Source organism: Leuciscus leuciscus, assembly GCF_965113295.1.
Source record: "Leuciscus leuciscus genome assembly, chromosome: 16".
Taxonomy (NCBI): Eukaryota; Metazoa; Chordata; class Actinopteri; order Cypriniformes; family Leuciscidae; genus Leuciscus; species Leuciscus leuciscus.
The window spans coordinates 37,619,735-37,640,340 of record NC_138740.1 but is presented as its reverse complement, the minus strand read 5'-3'; the positions used below and the strand labels follow the sequence as shown (position 1 = coordinate 37,640,340).

At 33.9% G+C, this 20,606-nt stretch overlaps 1 protein-coding gene and 1 long non-coding RNA gene across 2 annotated transcripts; both read right to left on the bottom strand.

Moving 5' to 3' along the window:
- Window positions 1-681: 681 nt before the first annotated feature.
- Window positions 682-13,114, bottom strand: LOC309476913. Its single transcript, XR_014198410.1, has 4 exons — window positions 12,922-13,114; window positions 1,499-1,621; window positions 1,308-1,363; window positions 682-1,183 (listed from the first exon to the last, which is right to left on the bottom strand). It is a non-coding gene; the product is annotated as an uncharacterized lncRNA (long non-coding RNA).
- A 2,150-nt stretch (window positions 13,115-15,264) lies between these two features.
- Window positions 15,265-20,542, bottom strand: cdk9 (cyclin-dependent kinase 9 (CDC2-related kinase)). The gene is made up of 8 exons (XM_082140005.1): window positions 20,422-20,542; window positions 19,954-20,067; window positions 19,673-19,754; window positions 19,476-19,566; window positions 18,772-18,938; window positions 18,473-18,644; window positions 16,787-16,935; window positions 15,265-16,261 (listed from the first exon to the last, which is right to left on the bottom strand). Exons 1-8 carry the CDS (start codon window positions 20,460-20,462, stop codon window positions 15,896-15,898), a joined length of 1,182 nt encoding a protein of 393 aa, XP_081996131.1. The 5' UTR covers window positions 20,463-20,542; the 3' UTR covers window positions 15,265-15,895.
- Between the last annotated feature and the right edge of the window lie 64 nt (window positions 20,543-20,606).

The following is a 20,606-nucleotide window of genomic DNA, read 5'->3' as shown; positions in this document are numbered from 1 at the left end:
AATCAGAAGTCTCTCTCTTTCTTGACCAATCACAGCCTGAGCCAGTGATCAAACATGTGTTGCGCATGAAAACCATGTTTTAAACTATAAGGAAAGCATATTAATTATAATAATAATGTGGTTTGACATAAATGCCTTTGTCTTGCTCATAATTAAGTTAAACTATTGTAGGCAGGTGAATGACAAAAACATCACATTAAATACTGGATTAAATTTAAAATCCAAATTTATAATTCAGTGTAATGTTGTGTCGTTTGTTTTGTTTTGTTTTTTCAACTTCCTGCACTATACACAAAATATTATATAACACACTATGATATATAATTATAGATATTTGGATGAAATATGAAATATAATTGTAGCAGGAGCATTTGAACACTGACAGCTGTAGCTCATGCTTACAGAATTAAAGATAAGCTACAGCGCCATCTAGTGGACAAACTCGATTAAGCCTCTGCTAATGTTAGGTCAGCGTGTTTGCCACCCTCAGTATTGACAGGTTTATTTTGAAGTAAATCATTATGGTAATTAATTACCGTTTTAATAATAATTTTAGTAGTACACATAAATTATATGCAGTATGAGTTAAATGCAACACATAAAAGGCAATGTTTTTCACTTACAGAAGTTTACCAAACAAACTACTTTTGAAAGCCATGATTGAAATCATGTACACTCAAATGAGGTTTCAGAAAAGCAGTTTTATTTAATAAAACAAGCTGTTGTAACTCAATATTCACTTGAGCATGATGACACAACAATAGGAAATGAAACTAAACTCTAATAAACATTATTTATTGCATTAATACAAAGGTACAGTTAATTGTATTAAGTGCTAAAGCTGACATAAATTCTCTGTGTTTCTATTGAAGTGAGTGACATAAAAATGACCTAACATATCAGAAAACAGTTAAAAAGTTAATAAAGTGGCCATTTTAAACAGGGTCCTGTACTGAGTCATTACACCACAGTCTCGACGGATCCCATCACAAGTAGTCAGCCAACAACCAGTACAGTCATAATTTCCTCTGAGATTGATTTAAATAGCAGCTGTAAACGGGTCTGAGAGAATTCAGAGATGCAGTCTGCCATAAATCACCATTCTGACAAGGCAGAGGCTTCTGAAGCCAGAGGAACAGGAATAGTTGAGACATCAATGCTGGCACTGAATGTCCTCAATTTTCTAAAAGAGAGAGCAGAGTTTAATTATTCATAATATTCATACACAAATTATTAGCCAGTGCAAAGTTATCTTTATCTACTATGATCAGTTTAAATCATTATATCTGTCAGTGATATAAACTCACCTCATCTTGAACTGTCTTTGGTACATCACACTCAAGTTTAACTGGATCATGAGAGACTGGAGATAAAAAGGAAATAACACCTTTAACATATTTGCATGTACACTGTATGTTTACAGTTGTGTTATATCTGTTATTTAACAGAGATCATGACTTCATCAGAGCAGTGAGAGCTCATGTAATAAAGTACTTACAGTTTGGTTCTGGATGCCCCATGCTGTGACATCTCTGGAGTTTCACTGTCTCTCGTGATTCATTGGCCGGTTTTTCCTCCTGTTTGTTCTCCATCTCCTCTCCAGTTTTTTCCTCCAATTTCACTGTACAATTCATAAAGACAAATTTACTTTTTGGTCTGGTGTTAATTAATATACATAAAATGCAAGATTAAGAATGAAATTCTGTAGGAGTGTATGCGGTGTAGTCATTATTATTATTATATCATTATTATTAGTCACATCTCTTGCATGTCAGTGTATAACTGACACTAGAAGCAAAAGAGGTAAGAAAGTATCATGTGCATCAATAAATCTGATTACATGTTGAAAATGAATATATATTATTTGTTGTATTTAAAATAGGGATGCACGATATATCGGCCTTCATATCGGTATCGGCCAATATATGTTCATTTTTAATGTTATCGTTATCAGCCCGATAAGAAAATTTGGGCGATCTATTAAAGCTGTTGATAATAAATTGTTACGTGGCCATTTTCTGTTGCTTGAGATGCTTGATGAGTGGACAGCTAAAATATTACGACTGACTGAATGTACATTTTGAAATTGAGAGTTGAGATGTGTAGGTGTAATAAGCCTCTGCCTATACAGTTTTTTTTTAATCTTATGGCTTTAAGTTTATGGGCCAAAATAAATATGAATAGAATTCATTTATAAAATTATGGTTTACAAAGAGCCCATTTTCATGTGAATATATATTTCCCAATAAAAATAATTAAATGCACTATTAATAGTAATTGGTAACACTTTAATTTAGGGTCCAATTCTCACTATTAACTAGCTGCTTAACAAAGTATTAATTACTGTTTATTAATAGTTAGTAAAGTAGTTGTTAAGTTTAGGAATTGGGTCGGATAAAGGGATGTAGAATATGGTCATGCAGAATAAGGCATTAATATGTGCTTTATAATTACTAATAAACATCCAATATCTTAGTAATATGCATGCTAATAAGCAGCAAGACCGTAGGTTTGATTTTGAAATTTGTGGGTACAATGGACATCCCCGATATCAAGACTTCATCCGGGTTATTGCCTGCAGGGCAGAAAACGGGCACACCATCCGCGTTCATGTAGTGCAGCACAGGGTTGCCAAGGCTGTCACAATTTTGTCACATTTTCTGTCAGGCTGGCGCTGTCATCCTCACACTGCTATGACGTATGGTTCTGCGGTTCTGCAGTTGGTTAATATTGGCTACGCGCGCACCTCCCCAAACGGACCCATAGGGACAGACCATGCGTTTATCAGGGGTGTGATTCTTCCGGATAAATCCGGATTTCTTTCAAAAAGTGTGAAATGCCTCACAGGTGTGCAATGATAAATTGTTCTAATAGTGGGCAAAGGGTTGTCCTATTTCTCGAGAGAAAAGAAAGTGCAGAGCGCGAAAGCACCAAAGTGACTGAAGGATTGCCGTAAAGCAGTATCTCTGGTCATACGATGTGTATGACGTCACTGACATGTTAAAAGACTTTTTAAAGCAAATAAGTGACTCTAAAAAATCTAACACCCAGCAATGTGTAATTTATTTGCATCTCCTTTTGAATACAACATTCAAACTACTAGATAAATTATATCCTGAGAAAAGTGGATTTTGATGGGTATAGCGCCATAGACCTCCATTCATTATGCACTTGTCCTGTGAGCGCCCTCATATGGAACCAGAAAGGAACTGCAACCAGTTCAGAAGCCGTAATTTTTCTGAGAGTGGAAATTCTTCCCTTATTAGACATTCTCTGCTAGCAGTCTGATGCCGGAAGTGGGCGGGGTAAAAGTCTGATGCCGGAAGTGGACGGGGTAAAAGTCTGATGCCGGAAGTGGGCGGGGTAAAAGTCTGATGCCGGAAGTGGACGGGGTAAAAGTCTGATGCCGGAAGTGGACGGGGTAAAAGTCTGATGCCGGAAGTGGGCGGGGTAAAAGTCTGATGCCGGAAGTGGACGGGGTAAAAGTCTGATGCCGGAAGTGGACGGGGTAAAAGTCTGATGCCGGAAGTGGACGGGGTAAAAGTCTGATGCCGGAAGTGGACGGGGTAAAAGTCTGATGCCGGAAGTGGACGGGGTAAAAGTCTGATGCCGGAAGTGGGCGGGGTAAAAGTCTGATGCCGGAAGTGGGCGGGGTAAAAGTCTGATGCCGGAAGTGGGCGGGGTAAAAGTCTGATGCCGGAAGTGGGCGGGGTAAAAGTCTGATGCCGGAAGTGGGCGGGGTAAAAGTCTGATGCCGGAAGTGGACGGGATAAAAGTCTGATGCCGGAAGTGGGCGGAGTTCATGTTTAACTATGGCGGAGCACACGGTAGAACAAGGAAAAGAAGAAGAGAAGGTAAAAATAAGTTATATCTTTGTTGGATGCAACATACTTAATATTATACGCTTATAAGAACTGAGCTGGACGATGACATTACGGTTTTCTCCAGAATGGCTATATAGATTAATTAACGTTAACTGAATTAATAACTTTTTTACAACAGAAATGAATCAACACTGAACCTACTTAAGCTGGATTATGACACTATTTTGTTCTAGATCTGCCGAGACAAACTTTGTTGCATTATTTTCCTATTATCCCTGTAAAGCTGCTTTGAAACAATCTGTATTGTAAAAAGTGCTATATAATAAATGTGACTAAGTGAGAATTGTGACGAAGGCACTTGATCACGTATTGTTATTTTACAGTTGGATGTGCAGGTGCCACCTAAAGCACAAGAGACTGAAGGTATGTTTTTATCGTCTAAAAAGGGCACATGAAAGAGCATAATTTCAAAACATTAATTTACATGAATCCTGATTAAAACACAATGTATTGTTGAGGACACTTCCAATCTCCCAGGGGACAACGGATGGAAATTAGCTGGCAGCTAAATGTGGTGCAAACCATCTCTTCTGAAGACATGGAAGTTTTTCTTTGCAAGTGTCGTGATGAAAGTTTTGATTTATTTTATTTATTTTTTCTCTTGAGAATTATTGTTAAATGTGTGCCTGCATAACTTTAAGATTTATTTTCTTTGTTTTGATTTTGTTTTATCTAATTTATTTATTATTCAGTTCGATTTTGTATTTTTATTTAATTACTATTATTTATTTGGAGCAGGTACAGCTAGTGTGCGTTTCTTTTGATATTTCAGATAAAAATATATATATTTTTTTTTTCTTTTTTTCTTTTTTTTTTTTTATCATATAATTGTTGTGTATGGTCTATGAAAAAAATTGTTGGTTGAGAATTAAAAATTATTTTCAATTAAATCAAATGTTCAAACGCTCAAGCTTTGTTTTCATTGTATTTTTTAAAAAAAAATTTAAAGCTTTGTTCAATTATATTGTTAATCATTTGACTCAACAAAACAAATGGATAAAGTATAATTTTAACTTTTAAAAAACTAAAACTATATTAGTATATATAGGAGATAGATAGATAGATAGATAGATAGATAGATAGATATTTTCAATTAAATCGTTTTAAACCTGTAGATGGCGCTGTCGTCCTCACACAGCTATGCCGTATGTTTCTGCCACAGTCTCTGTGCTGTGGTCTGTACTTCCTGTATAATCGTTGTGGGTTCTGCACAGTGAGCCGCGTAGTTATGGCAAGCCGTTTTAACATTTAATGATTTAAACCGACTAGTCTCTATTTTCATGCTGCTAGTACTTATTTTTTAGATACTAGTATCTATTCCATTAAGTACTAGTACTTATTCATTAGCTACTAGTGCTTATTCTTTAGGTACTAGTGCCTATTCTTTAGATACTAGTGCTTATTCTTTAGGTACTAGTACTTATTCAATAGATACTAGTACTTATTCAATAGATACTAGTACTTATTCATTAGATACTAGTACTTATTCATTAGATACTAGTACCTATTAAATAGATACTAGTACTTATTCATTAGATACTAGTACTTATTCATTAGATACTAGTTCTTATTTATTAGATACTAGTACTTATTCATTAGTTACTAGTACTTATTATTAGATACTAGTACTTATTCATTAGATACTAGTACCTATTAAATAGATACTAGTACTTATTCCAGTAGTGACTAGTAACTATTCTTTTGTTACTAGTAACAAATCAAAAAATTTGCCATTGACTTCTATGGGGATCTGTCATTCAGATATCAACTATTCAGTTCTGACTAGTATGTATTCCAATTGTGACTAGTACATATATATTAGATACTAGTAGTTATTTATTAGGTACAAGTTCTTATTTATTAGATACTAGTACTTATTCATTAGTTACTAGTTCTTATTATTAGATACTAGTACTTATTCATTAGATACTAGTACCTATTAAATAGATACTAGTACTTATTCATTAGATACTAGTACCTATTAAATAGATACTAGTACTTATTCATTAGATGCTAGTACTTATTCATTAGATACTAGTACCTATTAATTAGATACTAGTACTTATTCAGTAGATACTAGTACTTATTCAGTAGATACTAGTACTTATTCAGTAGATACTAGTACTTATTCATTAGCTACTAGTACTTATTCAATAGATACTAGTACCTATTTATTAGATACTAGTGTTTATTACGACTGTTACTAGAAAGATTTTTTATTTTACTAGTCACAACTGCTTTTTTACTCGTCTTATGTTATGACTAGTCAGAACGGCCACTGGATATGGCAAGCCGTTTTAACATTTAATCATTTAAACCGACTAGTCTCTATTTTCATGCTACTAGTACTTATTTTTTAGATACTAGTATCTATTCCATTAAGTACTAGTACTTATTCATTAGCTACTAGTGCTTATTCTTTAGGTACTAGTGCCTATTCTTTAGATACTAGTGCTTATTCTTTAGGTACTAGTACTTATTCAATAGATACTAGTACTTATTCATTAGATACTAGTACTTATTCATTAGATACTAGTACCTATTAAATAGATACTAGTACTTATTCATTAGATACTAGTACTTATTCATTAGATACTAGTTCTTATTTATTAGATACTAGTACTTATTCATTAGTTACTAGTACTTCTTATTAGATACTAGTACTTATTCATTAGATACTAGTACCTATTAAATAGATACTAGTACTTATTCATTAGATACTAGTACTTATTCCAATAGTGACTAGTAACTATTCTTTTGTTACTAGTAACAAATCATTTTTTTTGCCATTGACTTCTATGGGGATCTGTCATTCAGATATCAACTATTCAGTTCTGACTAGTATGTATTCCAATTGTGACTAGTACATATATATTAGATACTAGTAGTTATTTATTAGGTACTAGTACTTATTTTTTAGATAACTATTACTAGATACTAGTATGGCAAGCCGTTTTAACATTTAATCATTTAAACCGACTAGTCTCTATTTTCATGCTACTAGTACTTATTTTTTAGATACTAGTATCTATTCCATTAAGTACTAGTACTTATTCATTAGCTACTAGTGCTTATTCTTTAGGTACTAGTGCCTATTCTTTAGATACTAGTGCTTATTCTTTAGGTACTAGTACTTATTCAATAGATACTAGTACTTATTCATTAGATACTAGTACCTATTAAATAGATACTAGTACTTATTCATTAGATACTAGTTCTTATTTATTAGATACTAGTACTTATTCATTAGTTACTAGTACTTATTCATTAGTTACTAGTACTTATTCATTAGTTACTAGTACTTCTTATTAGATACTAGTACTTATTCATTAGATACTAGTACCTATTAAATAGATACTAGTACTTATTCATTAGATACTAGTACTTATTCCAATAGTGACTAGTAACTATTCTTTTGTTACTAGTAACAAATAAAAAATTTTGCCATTGACTTCTATGGGGATCTGTCATTCAGATATCAACTATTCAGTTCTGACTAGTATGTATTCCAATTGTGACTAGTACATGTATATTAGATACTAGTAGTTATTTATTAGGTACTAGTACTTATTTTTTAGATACTAGTAACTATTACTAGATACTAGTATGTATTCAATAAACACTAGTACTAAGTCATTAGATACTAGTACCTATTAAATAGATACTAGTACCAATTAAATAGATACTAGTACTTATTCAATAGATACTAGTACTTATTCAAAAGATACTAGTACTTATTCATTAAATACTAGTACTTATTCATTAGATACTAGTACCTATTAATTAGATACTAGTACTTATAAATTAGCTACTAGTACTTATTCAATAGATACTAGTACCTATTTATTAGATACTAGTATTTATTCCGAATGTTACTAGTAAGATTTTTTATTTTACTAGTCACAACTGCTTTTTTACTCGTCTTATGTTATGACTAGTCAGAAATGCCACTGGATAGTTCAATTAAAAATCTTACTAGTAAAATAAAAAATCTTACTAGTAACATTATGGCAAGCCGTTTTAACATTTAATCATTTAAACCGACTAGTCTCTATTTTCATGCTACTAGTACTTATTTTTTAGATACTAGTATCTATTCCATTAAGTACTAGTACTTATTCATTAGCTACTAGTGCTTATTCTTTAGGTACTAGTGCCTATTCTTTAGATACTAGTGCTTATTATTTAGGTACTAGTACTTATTCAATAGATACTAGTACTTATTCATTAGATACTAGTACTTATTCATTAGATACTAGTACTTATTCATTAGATACTAGTACTTATTCATTAGATACTAGTACTTATTCATTAGATACTAGTTCTTATTTATTAGATACTAGTACTTATTCATTAGATACTAGTACTTATTCAATAGATACTAGTACTTATTCATTAGATACTAGTTCTTATTTATTAGATACTAGTACTTATTCATTAGATACTAGTACTTATTCAATAGATACTAGTACTTATTCAATAGATACTAGTACTTATTCATTAGATACTAGTTCTTATTTATTAGATACTAGTACTTATTCATTAGATACTAGTACTTATTCAATAGATACTAGTACTTATTCATTAGATACTAGTACTTATTCATTAGATACTAGTACCTATTCATTAGATACTAGTACTTATTCATTAGATACTAGTTCTTATTTATTAGATACTAGTACTTATTCATTAGTTACTAGTACTTATTATTAGATACTAGTACTTATTCATTAGATACTAGTACCTATTAAATAGATACTAGTACTTATTCATTAGATTCTAGTACTTATTCCAATAGTGACTAGTAACTATTCTTTTGTTACTAGTAACAAATATTTTTTTTTGCCATTGACTTCTATGGGGATCTGTCATTCAGATATCAACTATTCAGTTCTGACTAGTATGTATTCCAATTGTGACTAGTACATATATATTAGATACTAGTAGTTATTTATTAGGTACTAGTACTTATTTTTTAGATACTAGTAACTATTACTAGATACTAGTATGTATTCAATAAACACTAGTACTAAGTCATTAGATACTAGTACCTATTAAATAGATACTAGTACCGATTAAATAGATACTAGTACTTATTCATTAGATACTAGTACTTATTCAATAGATACTAGTACTTATTCATTAGATACTAGTACTTATTCATTAGATACTAGTACTTATTCAGTAGATACTAGTACTTATTCAGTAGATACTAGTACTTATTCATTAGATACTAGTACTTATTCAATAGATACTAGTACTTATTCAATAGATACTAGTACTTATTCATTAGATACTAGTACTTATTCATTAGATACTAGTACTTATTCAATAGATACTAGTACTTATTCATTAGATACTAGTACTTATTCATTAGATACTAGTACTTATTCATTAGATAGTACTTATTCGGTAGATACTAGTACTTATTTAATAGATACTAGTACTTATTCATTAGATACTAGTACTTATTCATTAGATACTAGTACCTATTAATTAGATACTAGTACTTATAAATTACATACTAGTACTTATTCAATAGATACTGGTACCTATTTATTAGATACTAGTATTTATTCCGAATGTTACTAGTAAGATTTTTTATTTTACTAGTCACAACTGCTTTTTTACTCGTCTTATGTTATGACTAGTCAGAAATGCCACTGGATAGTTCAATTAAAAATCTTACTAGTAAAATAAAAAATCTTACTAGTAACATTTGGAATAAATACTAGTATCTAATAAATAGTTACTAGTATCTATTGAATAAGTACTAGTAGCTAATTTATAAGTACTAGTATCTAATTAATAGGTACTAGTATCTAATGAATAAGTACTAGTATCTAATGAATAAGTACTAGTGTCTATTGAATAAGTACTAGTATCTAATGAATAAGTACTAGTATCTATTTAATCGGTACTAGTATCTATTTAATAGGTACTAGTATCTAATGACTTAATACTAGTGTTTGTTGAATACATACTAGTATCTAGTAATAGTTACTAGTATCTAAAAAATAAGTACTAGTACCTAATAAATAACTACTAGTATCTAATATATATGTACTAGTCACAATTGGAATACATACTAGTCAGAACTGAATAGTTGATATCTGAATGACAGATGCCCATAGAAGTCAATGGCAATTTTTTTTATTTGTTACTAGTAACAAAAGAATAGTTACTAGTCACTATTGGAATAAGTACTAGTATCTAATGAATAAGTACTAGTATCTATTTAATAGGTACTAGTATCTAATGAATAAGTACTAGTATCTAAAAATAAGTACTAGTAACTAATGAATAAGTACTAGTATCTAATAAATAAGAACTAGTATCTAATGAATAAGTACTAGTATCTAATGAATAAGTACTAGTATCTATTTAATAGGTACTAGTATCTAATGAATAAGTACTAGTATCTAATGAATAAGTACTAGTATCTATTGAATAAGTACTAGTACCTAAAGAATAAGCACTAGTATCTAAAGAATAGGCACTAGTACCTAAAGAATAAGCACTAGTAGCTAATGAATAAGTACTAGTACTTAATGGAATAGATACTAGTATCTAAAAAATAAGTACTAGTAGCATAAAAATAGAGACTAGTCGGTTTAAATGATTAAATGTTAAAACGGCTTGCCATAGTAACATTTGGAATAAATACTAGTATCTAATAAATAGTTACTAGTATCTATTGAATAAGTACTAGTAGCTAATTTATAAGTACTAGTATCTAATTAATAGGTACTAGTATCTAATGAATAAGTACTAGTATCTAATGAAAAAGTACTAGTATCTATTGAATAAGTACTAGTATCTAATGAATAAGTACTAGTATCTATTTAATAGGTACTAGTATCTATTTAAGAGGTACTAGTATCTAATGACTTAGTACTAGTATTTATTGAATACATACTAGTATCTAGTAATAGGTACTAGTATCTAAAAAATAAGTACTAGTACCTAATAAATAACTACTAGTATCTAATATATATGTACTAGTCACAACTGGAATACATACTAGTCAGAACTGAATAGTTGATATCTGAATGACAGATCCCCATAGAAGTCAATGGCAAAAAAAATTATTTGTTACTAGTAACAAAAGGATAGTTACTAGTCACTATTGGAATAAGAACTAGTATCTAATGAATAAGTACTAGTATCTATTTAATAGGTACTAGTATCTAATGAATAAGTACTAGTATCTAATAAGAAGTACTAGTAACTAATGAATAAGTACTAGTATCTAATAAATAAGAACTAGTATCTAATGAATAAGTACTAGTATCTAATGAATAAGTACTAGTATCTATTTAATAGGTACTAGTATCTAATGAATAAGTACTAGTATCTAATGAATAAGTACTAGTATCTATTGAATAAGTACTAGTACCTAAAGAATAAGCACTAGTATCTAAAGAATAGGCACTAGTACCTAAAGAATAAGCACTAGTAGCTAATGAATAAGTACTAGTACTTAATGGAATAGATACTAGTATCTAAAAAATAAGTACTAGTAGCATGAAAATAGAGACTAGTCGGTTTAAATGATTAAATGTTAAAACGGCTTGCCATATAGTAACTAATGAATAAGTACTAGTATCTATTTAATAGGTACTAGTATCTAATGAATAAGTACAAGTATCTAATAATAAGTACTAGTAACTAATGAATAAGTACTAGTATCTAATAAATAAGAACTAGTATCTAATGAATAAGTACTAGTATCTAATGAATAAGTACTAGTATCTAATGAATAAGTACAAGTATCTAATAATAAGTACTAGTAACTAATGAATAAGTACTAGTATCTAATAAATAAGAACTAGTATCTAATGAATAAGTACTAGTATCTAATGAATAAGTACTAGTATCTAATAAATAAGAACTAGTATCTAATGAATAAGTACTAGTATCTAATGAATAAGTACTAGTATCTAATGAATAAGTACTAGTATCTAATGAATAAGTACTAGTATCTAATGAATAAGAACTAGTATCTAATGAATAAGTACTAGTATCTAATGAATAAGTACTAGTATCTAATGAATAAGTACTAGTATCTAATAAATAAGAACTAGTATCTAATGAATAAGTACTAGTATCTAATGAATAAGTACTAGTATCTAATGAATAAGTACTAGTATCTAATAAATAAGAACTAGTATCTAATGAATAAGTACTAGTATCTAATGAATAAGTACTAGTATCTAATGAATAAGTACTAGTATCTAATAAATAAGAACTAGTATCTAATGAATAAGTACTAGTATCTAATGAATAAGTACTAGTATCTAATAAATAAGAACTAGTATCTAATGAATAAGTACTAGTATCTATTGAATAAGTACTAGTATCTATTTAATAGGTAGGCTACTAGTATCTAATAAATAAGAACTAGTATCTAATGAATAAGTACTAGTATCTAATGAATAAGTACTAGTATCTATTTAATAGGTACTAGTATCTATTGAATAAGTACTAGTACCTAAAGAATAAGCACTAGTACCTAAAGAATAAACACTAGTAGCTAATGAATAAGTACTAGTACTTAATGGAATAGATACTAGTATCTAAAAAATAAGTACTAGTAGCATGAAAATAGAGACTAGTCGGTTTAAATGATTCAATGTTAAAACGGCTTGCCATAGCGAAGTAGGCTAGGCGGAGAAGTAGGCTCGCCACGGTCTTTTAAAAAGCAAAAGCGCAACTTTCAACACCAACAAAAACGTTTAAATGTCCAAACATTATAAACATATTTCCCTTGCGGAAATTTAGGGGCACCAATTTGACCAACGACAGCACTGACTGGTGAAACTATAATGAAAAAAAAATCACACTTAGGAAAAACATTTATTTAACTGTGTGGGAATGTGTCGTTTTTATTCAATTAGACCAACACACTAATTGTACACGCCTGGTTACCTGCCTGTAACCAGCTTTACACGCCTGGTGTATAGCCTCCTCCACATTGTTTAATAGAGACGCGGTGAAATCATACACTCTACAGTTATAAAGTAACGTTACTTACAATACACTGTGCACTCCTCTGTTTGTTTCTCTTGATCTGTATGTTTGTGAATTCTCGTGTCTGTTTTCCATCTGTCTCCGTTTATTGTTGTTGCTTTTGTGTGTCTTCTTCTTGAATGTCAAGATGTACCGACTCAGAAAATTGTTCTGAGTTCAGCACCGCTGGTGGTGTGTCAGTTTACCATGAGCTCTCAGCTCCGAGGCCGAGCAGCGAGCACGGGGCGACGGGGGCGGTTGTTATGCACGTGACGTCACGCTACGGATACAGACGATTGGTCTGGGAACGCTCCCGGGAACGCCCCGTGGCGGGGGCGGTTGTTATGCACGTGACGTCACGCTACGGATACAGACGATTGGTCTGGGAACGCTCCCGGGAACGCCCCGTGGCGGGGGCGGTTGTTATGCACGTGACGTCACGCTACGGATACAGACGGTTGGTCTGGGAACGCTCCCGGGAACGCCCCGTCACGTGATGTGAATTTAGCCCGTGGGGAAAAGGAAAACCATGGGGGAAAACATTGCCTTGGCGCTCATTGAAATACACGGGGCAATCATGCCTTAGAGTTGCTGTGTCGTTTTCTGTACCGCCAATAAACAAACAAATTATGAATTGATGTTCTACATCCTTCCTAATAAACACACAGAACCGGAAATTAGGACAAAATGGCTTTTGAGCTTTCTTTTTTGAGATTACTGTGTGAGTAGATCCCTGTGTGATATAGTAGTGGGTGTTAAACTCGTATTAGGCAGTGGTGGGCTAGTTTTGTCTACATCCCTTACGAAAAAGAACTATAGTAATCCTATAAGATTTCTATAGTAGTGTATAATACTTATGTGATGTTCTGTAATACCTCTATAGTACTTAGTATGTCCCAAAATACTATAGTATTCCTATATGATTACTATAATATTTTGTCCCAAAATACTACAAGATTCCTATAGTTGTTTTTCATAAGGGATGTCTCATTCACATTAGCGTTATCAGCTGAAGGCTCATGACGCGAGCCGTGAACCTATGGAGTAGACTGCAGTCTGTGAGTTACTACTAGAGGACTTTTAGGGATAACTGTCAGCACAGTCCCTCAGCAACTTCGTACTACTGATCACCGTTTTACAAAAGGATTAATAGTTTGGAGTGAAGCATACGTACAATTGGTAACGTTAAGTGACAAGGTTTTATGGAGTTATAGTATGCAACATAAGTTGATTGAGTTATAGGCTAATGTTACCGCTACAGCTGCCGCGATGTCTTGGAGATTCAACCAGATCACAAAATATGTCTTGAAACGACACCTCCGGCCATTTGGTTGGGTCATTGACCCAGTTTTTAATTAAATAAGGGCTATCATAACCTATTGCAGTTAATTTTACAATGTACCGTTGCCGGTCGGCAGGCGTCAATGACTCGCAATACCACATTTTTGTCATTCAAATACACACGATGTTCGCAGTGTTTTCCTCCACGCCGACTCCACCCTCGCCACGCCCCCAACTATGACTAGATGCCGACTGTATGTATGCTTTGTGCATTTTACTTGACCAAAATCATTTTAATTTTCAGTAAAAAAGAGTAATATAATTAAGTATTGGTCAGCTTTTATCATTATTATTGTGCATATGTTTTGGGGTGGGCTAGCAATACAATTTATTCTGGGGTAATATAATTTTTTAAGGAGTGATACTTCAAATTTTCGAGTATAAAATCAACAGTCTTCTCCAAAGGTGAGATCTTCAGCTGCCCGTCTCCTTTGTGCAGACATTACAAACACTGTGGAAAACCATTCTAGGTAGGGCTGTCGAGTTACTGGCGTACTGAGGTGTTAGTGCACCAATGAACAATCATAATGACAAAAACAGAAAACATAAATTTCATGGGTTTGCATACATCATAATATGAGATTTTATAAACAGGAAAAAAGAACAATGACAAAGTTTAATATCTTTAAATAATTCATCACAATAATAAAAAAAATGCACTCTTTCATAATTTTGCAAAGTTTGCAAACTGGCCCTGACTGAGTTTCTTCATAACTATTTTAAGGACATCTGCCCAGTAATGATTACAGCTGATCTCTGATGAAATACCAAAAAGAGTACCAGAATTAAAGGAAAATAAGGTGTTACCACAGTATGTCTCCATAAAAATATGCTTATATAAAGTGAAGTCAGAGTTAAATCACTTGTCAATGATTTTCTACAAATTGTTAGAGTCACAACCAGAGTAATTTAGATTGTTTGTTTCCAGTAACTCTCTTACCGTGAGACATATCTTCCACAACAACAGGAGTAAACATGTCATTACTTCTAGCGTTACCATCTATATGACCCAAGTAAGACAAGTGAATGGTAGGAAAGTGAATGTTTTATTGGTGTATTATACTTACAAGTAACTTAAACACCAAGAACCCAAACACACGATCTTACAAATAAAACCATCTTTAAAAATAACAAGAACGTAAATTAACAATAAAATCTGAACAGAGAAGTTAACTAGGGCTTTAAATAAATGTCAAACGGTCTCCTACACAAAAAGCAGTTTAGCTTTTCAATACAAAATCATCTTATCAGGAGACTCACATCTAATACAGGACTGAATCTGTGCATAAAAACAGAAACCTGACCATGAAAACACTAAGTACACTTTTTTCTCTCTCCCACAATGCACTGGCAGCACAATAAGACACTCATATCTCAGTGCTGAAGCTGTTCCTGGATCAACATCAAGTCATATCAATTAATCTCATCTTATCCTCAATCAGTGTTTTTTTGTAATATTAATAAAGCTTCTGTGAGTGCTAACACTAAACAACAGTTGTATCTGCTTACTTCATAGATGTCCAACACATCACTATGAGGAAGCAATATCTGTGGAAAAGTATTATATTTCATAATTGAGTGAGACCACTAAAGTTTTAGTCCAAAGTCTCTCTCTCCTTCCTGACCAATCACAGACTGTCCGAGTGTGACCGATTCAATCAAAAGACCCTGTCAAACTCTGATTGGCTGGTGGTGGCCGGGTTTCTGTTCTGATTGGCTGGCTGCTGGGGCATGTGACCTCTCCTGCGTGGCGGTGCCAGGTACTCAAACATGGAGGTGTTGTGCGTGGAGAGCATGTTTTTGAGGTCAGAGGGCATGGGGTCGGACCAGAAGAAGTCGTGGTTGAGAGCGTCGTCGCTGTCGATTCTCTGAGCCGGATCCAGAACCAGCAGTTTGTCGATGAGATCCAGAGCGTACGGGTCTTTCACATACGCCTTGAGTCTGTCCTTCACCTTCCGCTTCTGACCTTTAGGAAGCTCCATCTTCTGATACAGTTCATACTTCTTATCCACACCGGGCCAACCCTGAGATAGTACAGAATACATGTTAAAACATGCAAATAAATACATTAATTATCATGGATTCAAGTTTTGAATCTGTGAATCAAGGTTTGGAGGGAAACTATTAAGAAATAAAACTAGAACTTGAGAAAGACAAATAAAACTAGAATTTGTGTGTCTCATAATGAAATGTGAAGCTATCTTGTCAAAACCAGGGGTCTTATGTATAACACTTTTTTTGGTCCTCTGAGTGCGCAATACAGCCATCCTACAACTCTTAACTAGGTTAGGATTCTTCTTCAGCTTTCTTAATCAAGGAGCTGAGACCACTTGTAATACTTATGGAGCTTTACGAATCAAACTTATTCCTAAAATTTTGTAATTATAAAATGTTACTCTAAGTGGCTTTATACATCACAAACAGACACATTTGAAACATGCTAATATCAGATAAAACAGTAATCGTTCTCACTTGGCTTGTGATCTGATCGCCCACAACAAATGTTAATGGATCTCTAATGTGTGTGTGTGTGTGTGTGTGTGTGTTACCTCAGGAGTAATAGAGCCACACAGCTGGCTTATGAGTGTGAGCTGATGTTGTTCTGTGTTGCCCTGCATGATGGGGCTTCTGGTCCACATCTCCGCCATGATACACCCTCCACCCCACAGATCTATAGGAGGCCCGTAGTCTCTCTCCCCTGAACACACAAATACAGAGTGAGAAACCATCAACTTAATACCCCACAATAATACACATCAATAAGCATTTTTAAAGAATTATATAATTTCCTGTCACACTTGATAAACAGTGGAAAAGTTCACCCGTCGACTCTCTTTTTAATAATCTTTATTTGTTACGTTAGCCTCTCTCTTCTTCACATACATGCACGAGTATGTGACAGAAATCGCATACTCACTTGAGTAGGTACTTATTTTGAGTAAGTAATTACTTCACCACAGCTTAAAAAGTATGTTCTATATAGTATGAATGTGTGTAGTATGAAAGTAATCTGGACGTACTACATTCACCATGTTGTCTTTGTCATTTGTCCTACCAGCGTCAGTTGCTTCATCTCCATTCATAAATCCTCTCCTGTGGCCTCATGGGATGGTAAAGTGTTTATCGTATGCAGACTTCAGAATCTCATCGGAAGTAGTAGGTCATCTCTGTACCCTTTACCTACTCTATTATGAGTACTGTCAATTCAGACATACTTCTTTTGTTACATACTCTTTTTCGCCTACTATATAGTAGGGAAGTATGCGATTTCAGATGCAGCCTGAGAGAAAGTGATATTGAGAAAACGGCACTTTTCAATGCATATGTGCAAAGCATATATGAATCAATTCTTTGTGTTCTTAATTCTCAGTGAGTTAATGCCTGCTAATTAAACTTCTCATCATATTTTTTTCAACAGGATCTGTTTTCCATTTACCACTTGTAAAGAAAGTGGAATACAAGGGCCGTTTCTCAATATGCGTTCTTGTCTGTACTTGTGTTCTTGTGGACTTGTGAAATGTCATCAGTCGCTGCCCAAGTACTGTCCCAATACACAAGTTTGCATTTTGGCAAGAACGGTTAAAAATCCCGGAAGTGTTCTTGACACGCCCATTTTACCGAGGATGCATCGGTTGGTAACTTGTGTGAACTTGACGGCAGAAATATCCCAGCATTCATTTCGGCATTCGAGGAAGGAGAGGCAGGTCAATACAGCTAATCGTTTTTCTACAATTTCGTACGCTATTTCATCACTAAATTCACTTCTGAGAACATTTGATGCGAGAAATCAACTGTGTAGATTTCAAATATTGGCATTTATACGAAAATTTATGGCGAATTGAAAATGTGCTCAAACGTTTTCGGAAGTGAGAATCTCCATAAGCGTTGCTTTATTGTTATGAATATACATTACATTGCAGTGTACAGTTGTAGAGTAATCCCTTGAGCTGAGGGTAGGCTTGGGTGATAAAGCCTGGCTGCTATCGTCAATAATTCTCGTTATGTTTGGGTACTGCGGTCTGCAGACGGCGTCTGTGCGAAGGGTTTTATTGCGCAATACCAGCAAGAACACATCGTCTCAAACTGTCAGCAGCGTTCTGTGTGCTCGTCACCTTGTGAGTTCATTCTTCCAAGAACAACTAGCAAGAGCGTTCTCCCCAAGAACACAAGTCCGTTCTTTGCATTCTTGGTTTTGAGAAACACCCAAGGTTTCAAAAGGGTTGTACTTCACTCACCCAGCAGTAGTTCAGGCGGTCGGTACCACAGTGTGACGACCCGGTTTGTGTAGCGGTTCCCCTGACTGTTCTTGGCCAAACTAAACGCTCTGGCCAAACCAAAGTCAGCCAGCTTCAGAACGCCATCTCTGGTGATCAGAACATTGGCAGCCTTCATGTCTCTGTGGAGGATCTGACACAAATGTACAAAACACTTCAGTCTGAGCCTGTAAACATGAGGACAACCCTGTGCCTGCTTCCTACAATGTTAAATTACATTTCCCTCAGATAATCTGGCCATGTAAATTGCCACGTCTTACCTTGTTTCTGTGTATGTAGTAAAGTCCGTTCAGCAGCATCTGCATGACCTTCTTAATCTCAGCCAGGGTGAATTTAACATTAGCGTTGCTCAGCAGTCCAGCGAGGTCATGCTCACAGAAGTCAAACACCAGATAGATGCTGCCCTTATAGCGGTTAAACTGGGTGGCTGGAGAGAAAGAGGCAAGCAGAATAAACTCTGTTACTGGCATTATAATCCTTCAATCAATAGCTAGACATAATGGTCATTTAATTACCAAAAATTATATAGTTTGAGTAACAAGAACACAAGTCATAGACTCCCACACTTTTTGATTCATTAATTTTCATTGGTTTTTCATGATTCATGCATTAATTCACACCAAGGACAACAACTATAACAATGAAGTTTTAATAATTGGTCTAATTCGTTTAAAATAGAGACTTTCACACCACAACTATAACAATTACAAACGTCTTCAGTCTGTCCACTGAGGGTCTTAATTAATCACACCAGTTTTTGTAACCAATAAAATATTTCAGCAGAACAAAAAAACATGTTATTAACTAATAAATTACTTTTATTCATGTCAATTTTACTCATTTAAATGATTTTTTTCAAGTCTGAAAATCACAACTATAAAATTCCTTGACATTTCCAGGTTTTCTATGACTGTGTAAATGTATAGATTAGTATAGATTTAGACACATTTACTTAAACACACACCTTTTGTTCTGCAGATCTCGATGAGATTCACCACATTCTCATGTTTCAGCAGCTGTAAGATCTTGATCTCCCTCAGAGCTGTGATGGGAAACTGAGAAGGAAAGCACAAACACGGACTCAGGATGACAAGAGATGCTGAAGTGTGTGACATCTGCATAATCAACCGCACAACAGAGGACGAAGCTGCATGTTCTCACCCCTTCTTTCTCATTCTCCATAAGTACTTTTTTCAAAGCCACCTTCTTCCCCGTCTGCCTGTGTTTGGCCTTGAACACCTCCCTACACAGAGAAAACACATCAGAGATACACTAAACCTCACTGATAACCCAGCCAGCAATCACATATAACACATATTAAAGAGGTTTAATCACAACAGTCATTATATCAGCCATGTTTGTTTGTTTTCTGACAGTGGATTACAGCAGGAATAAACATGAAGGTGATATATTTACTTACACACTACACATCAAACACTCACCCGAAAGTTCCCTGGCCGATCTTCGCCAGCTTCTCATATTTAGAGAATTCATCACAGAAGGGAAACTCGACTCCATCGTAGTATTTAGACATGATGGCCGTCTCTCTGTCCGGCCTAACACACACAAGAGGAGCTCTCATTACATTCTGTCGTTCTTACATTGAGATAATCACAATTACAGTACACTTACAGACGCATTTTGGCAGAATTCTGTTTTAATTAAGACAATATTTGGTCTTTTATAAGGCAGTTTTGGTTGTGTGGGGGATTTTTTTTATGTTGTTGATTCGGGCCTGACACACAAAACCAGACCCACACACAGAAATGTCAGCTTTATAGCGTCGTTTAAAAGACTAAATATATTTAACCAGTACACATGGGTGCTTGACATGTTCAAGATAAACAAAAGTGATGTTTTAATATTTTAAGTGACTGATAAGAGATAGAAATTTATTAAAATATTCGTACTTTTCCGCGCCGGCGGAGCTTCCGGTTTTGTCGCGCTGCATCCTTGCTGTTCCTCTGCGGATCCCAGGACGGACTCAAACCCGGCAAGAAAAACTCTAGCGCCTCCTACCGTCCGGAAGTCTTACGCAAAACTACTTTACAGTCAAATATATTTCAAACCCGTTATTGTACTAATGTGCTATATA

Coding starts and splice junctions, on each gene's coding strand:
- cdk9 (XM_082140005.1), bottom strand. CDS start 20,462: ATGCAGCGCGACAAAACCGGAAGCTCCGCCGGCGCGGAAAA. Junction 19,755..19,953: donor ATCGGCCAGGGAACTTTCGG/GTGAGTGTTTGA, acceptor TTCTCTGTGTAG/GGAGGTGTTCAAGGCCAAAC. Junction 16,262..16,786: donor GTGGCTCTATTACTCCTGAG/GTAACACACACA, acceptor GTACTATCTCAG/GGTTGGCCCGGTGTGGATAA.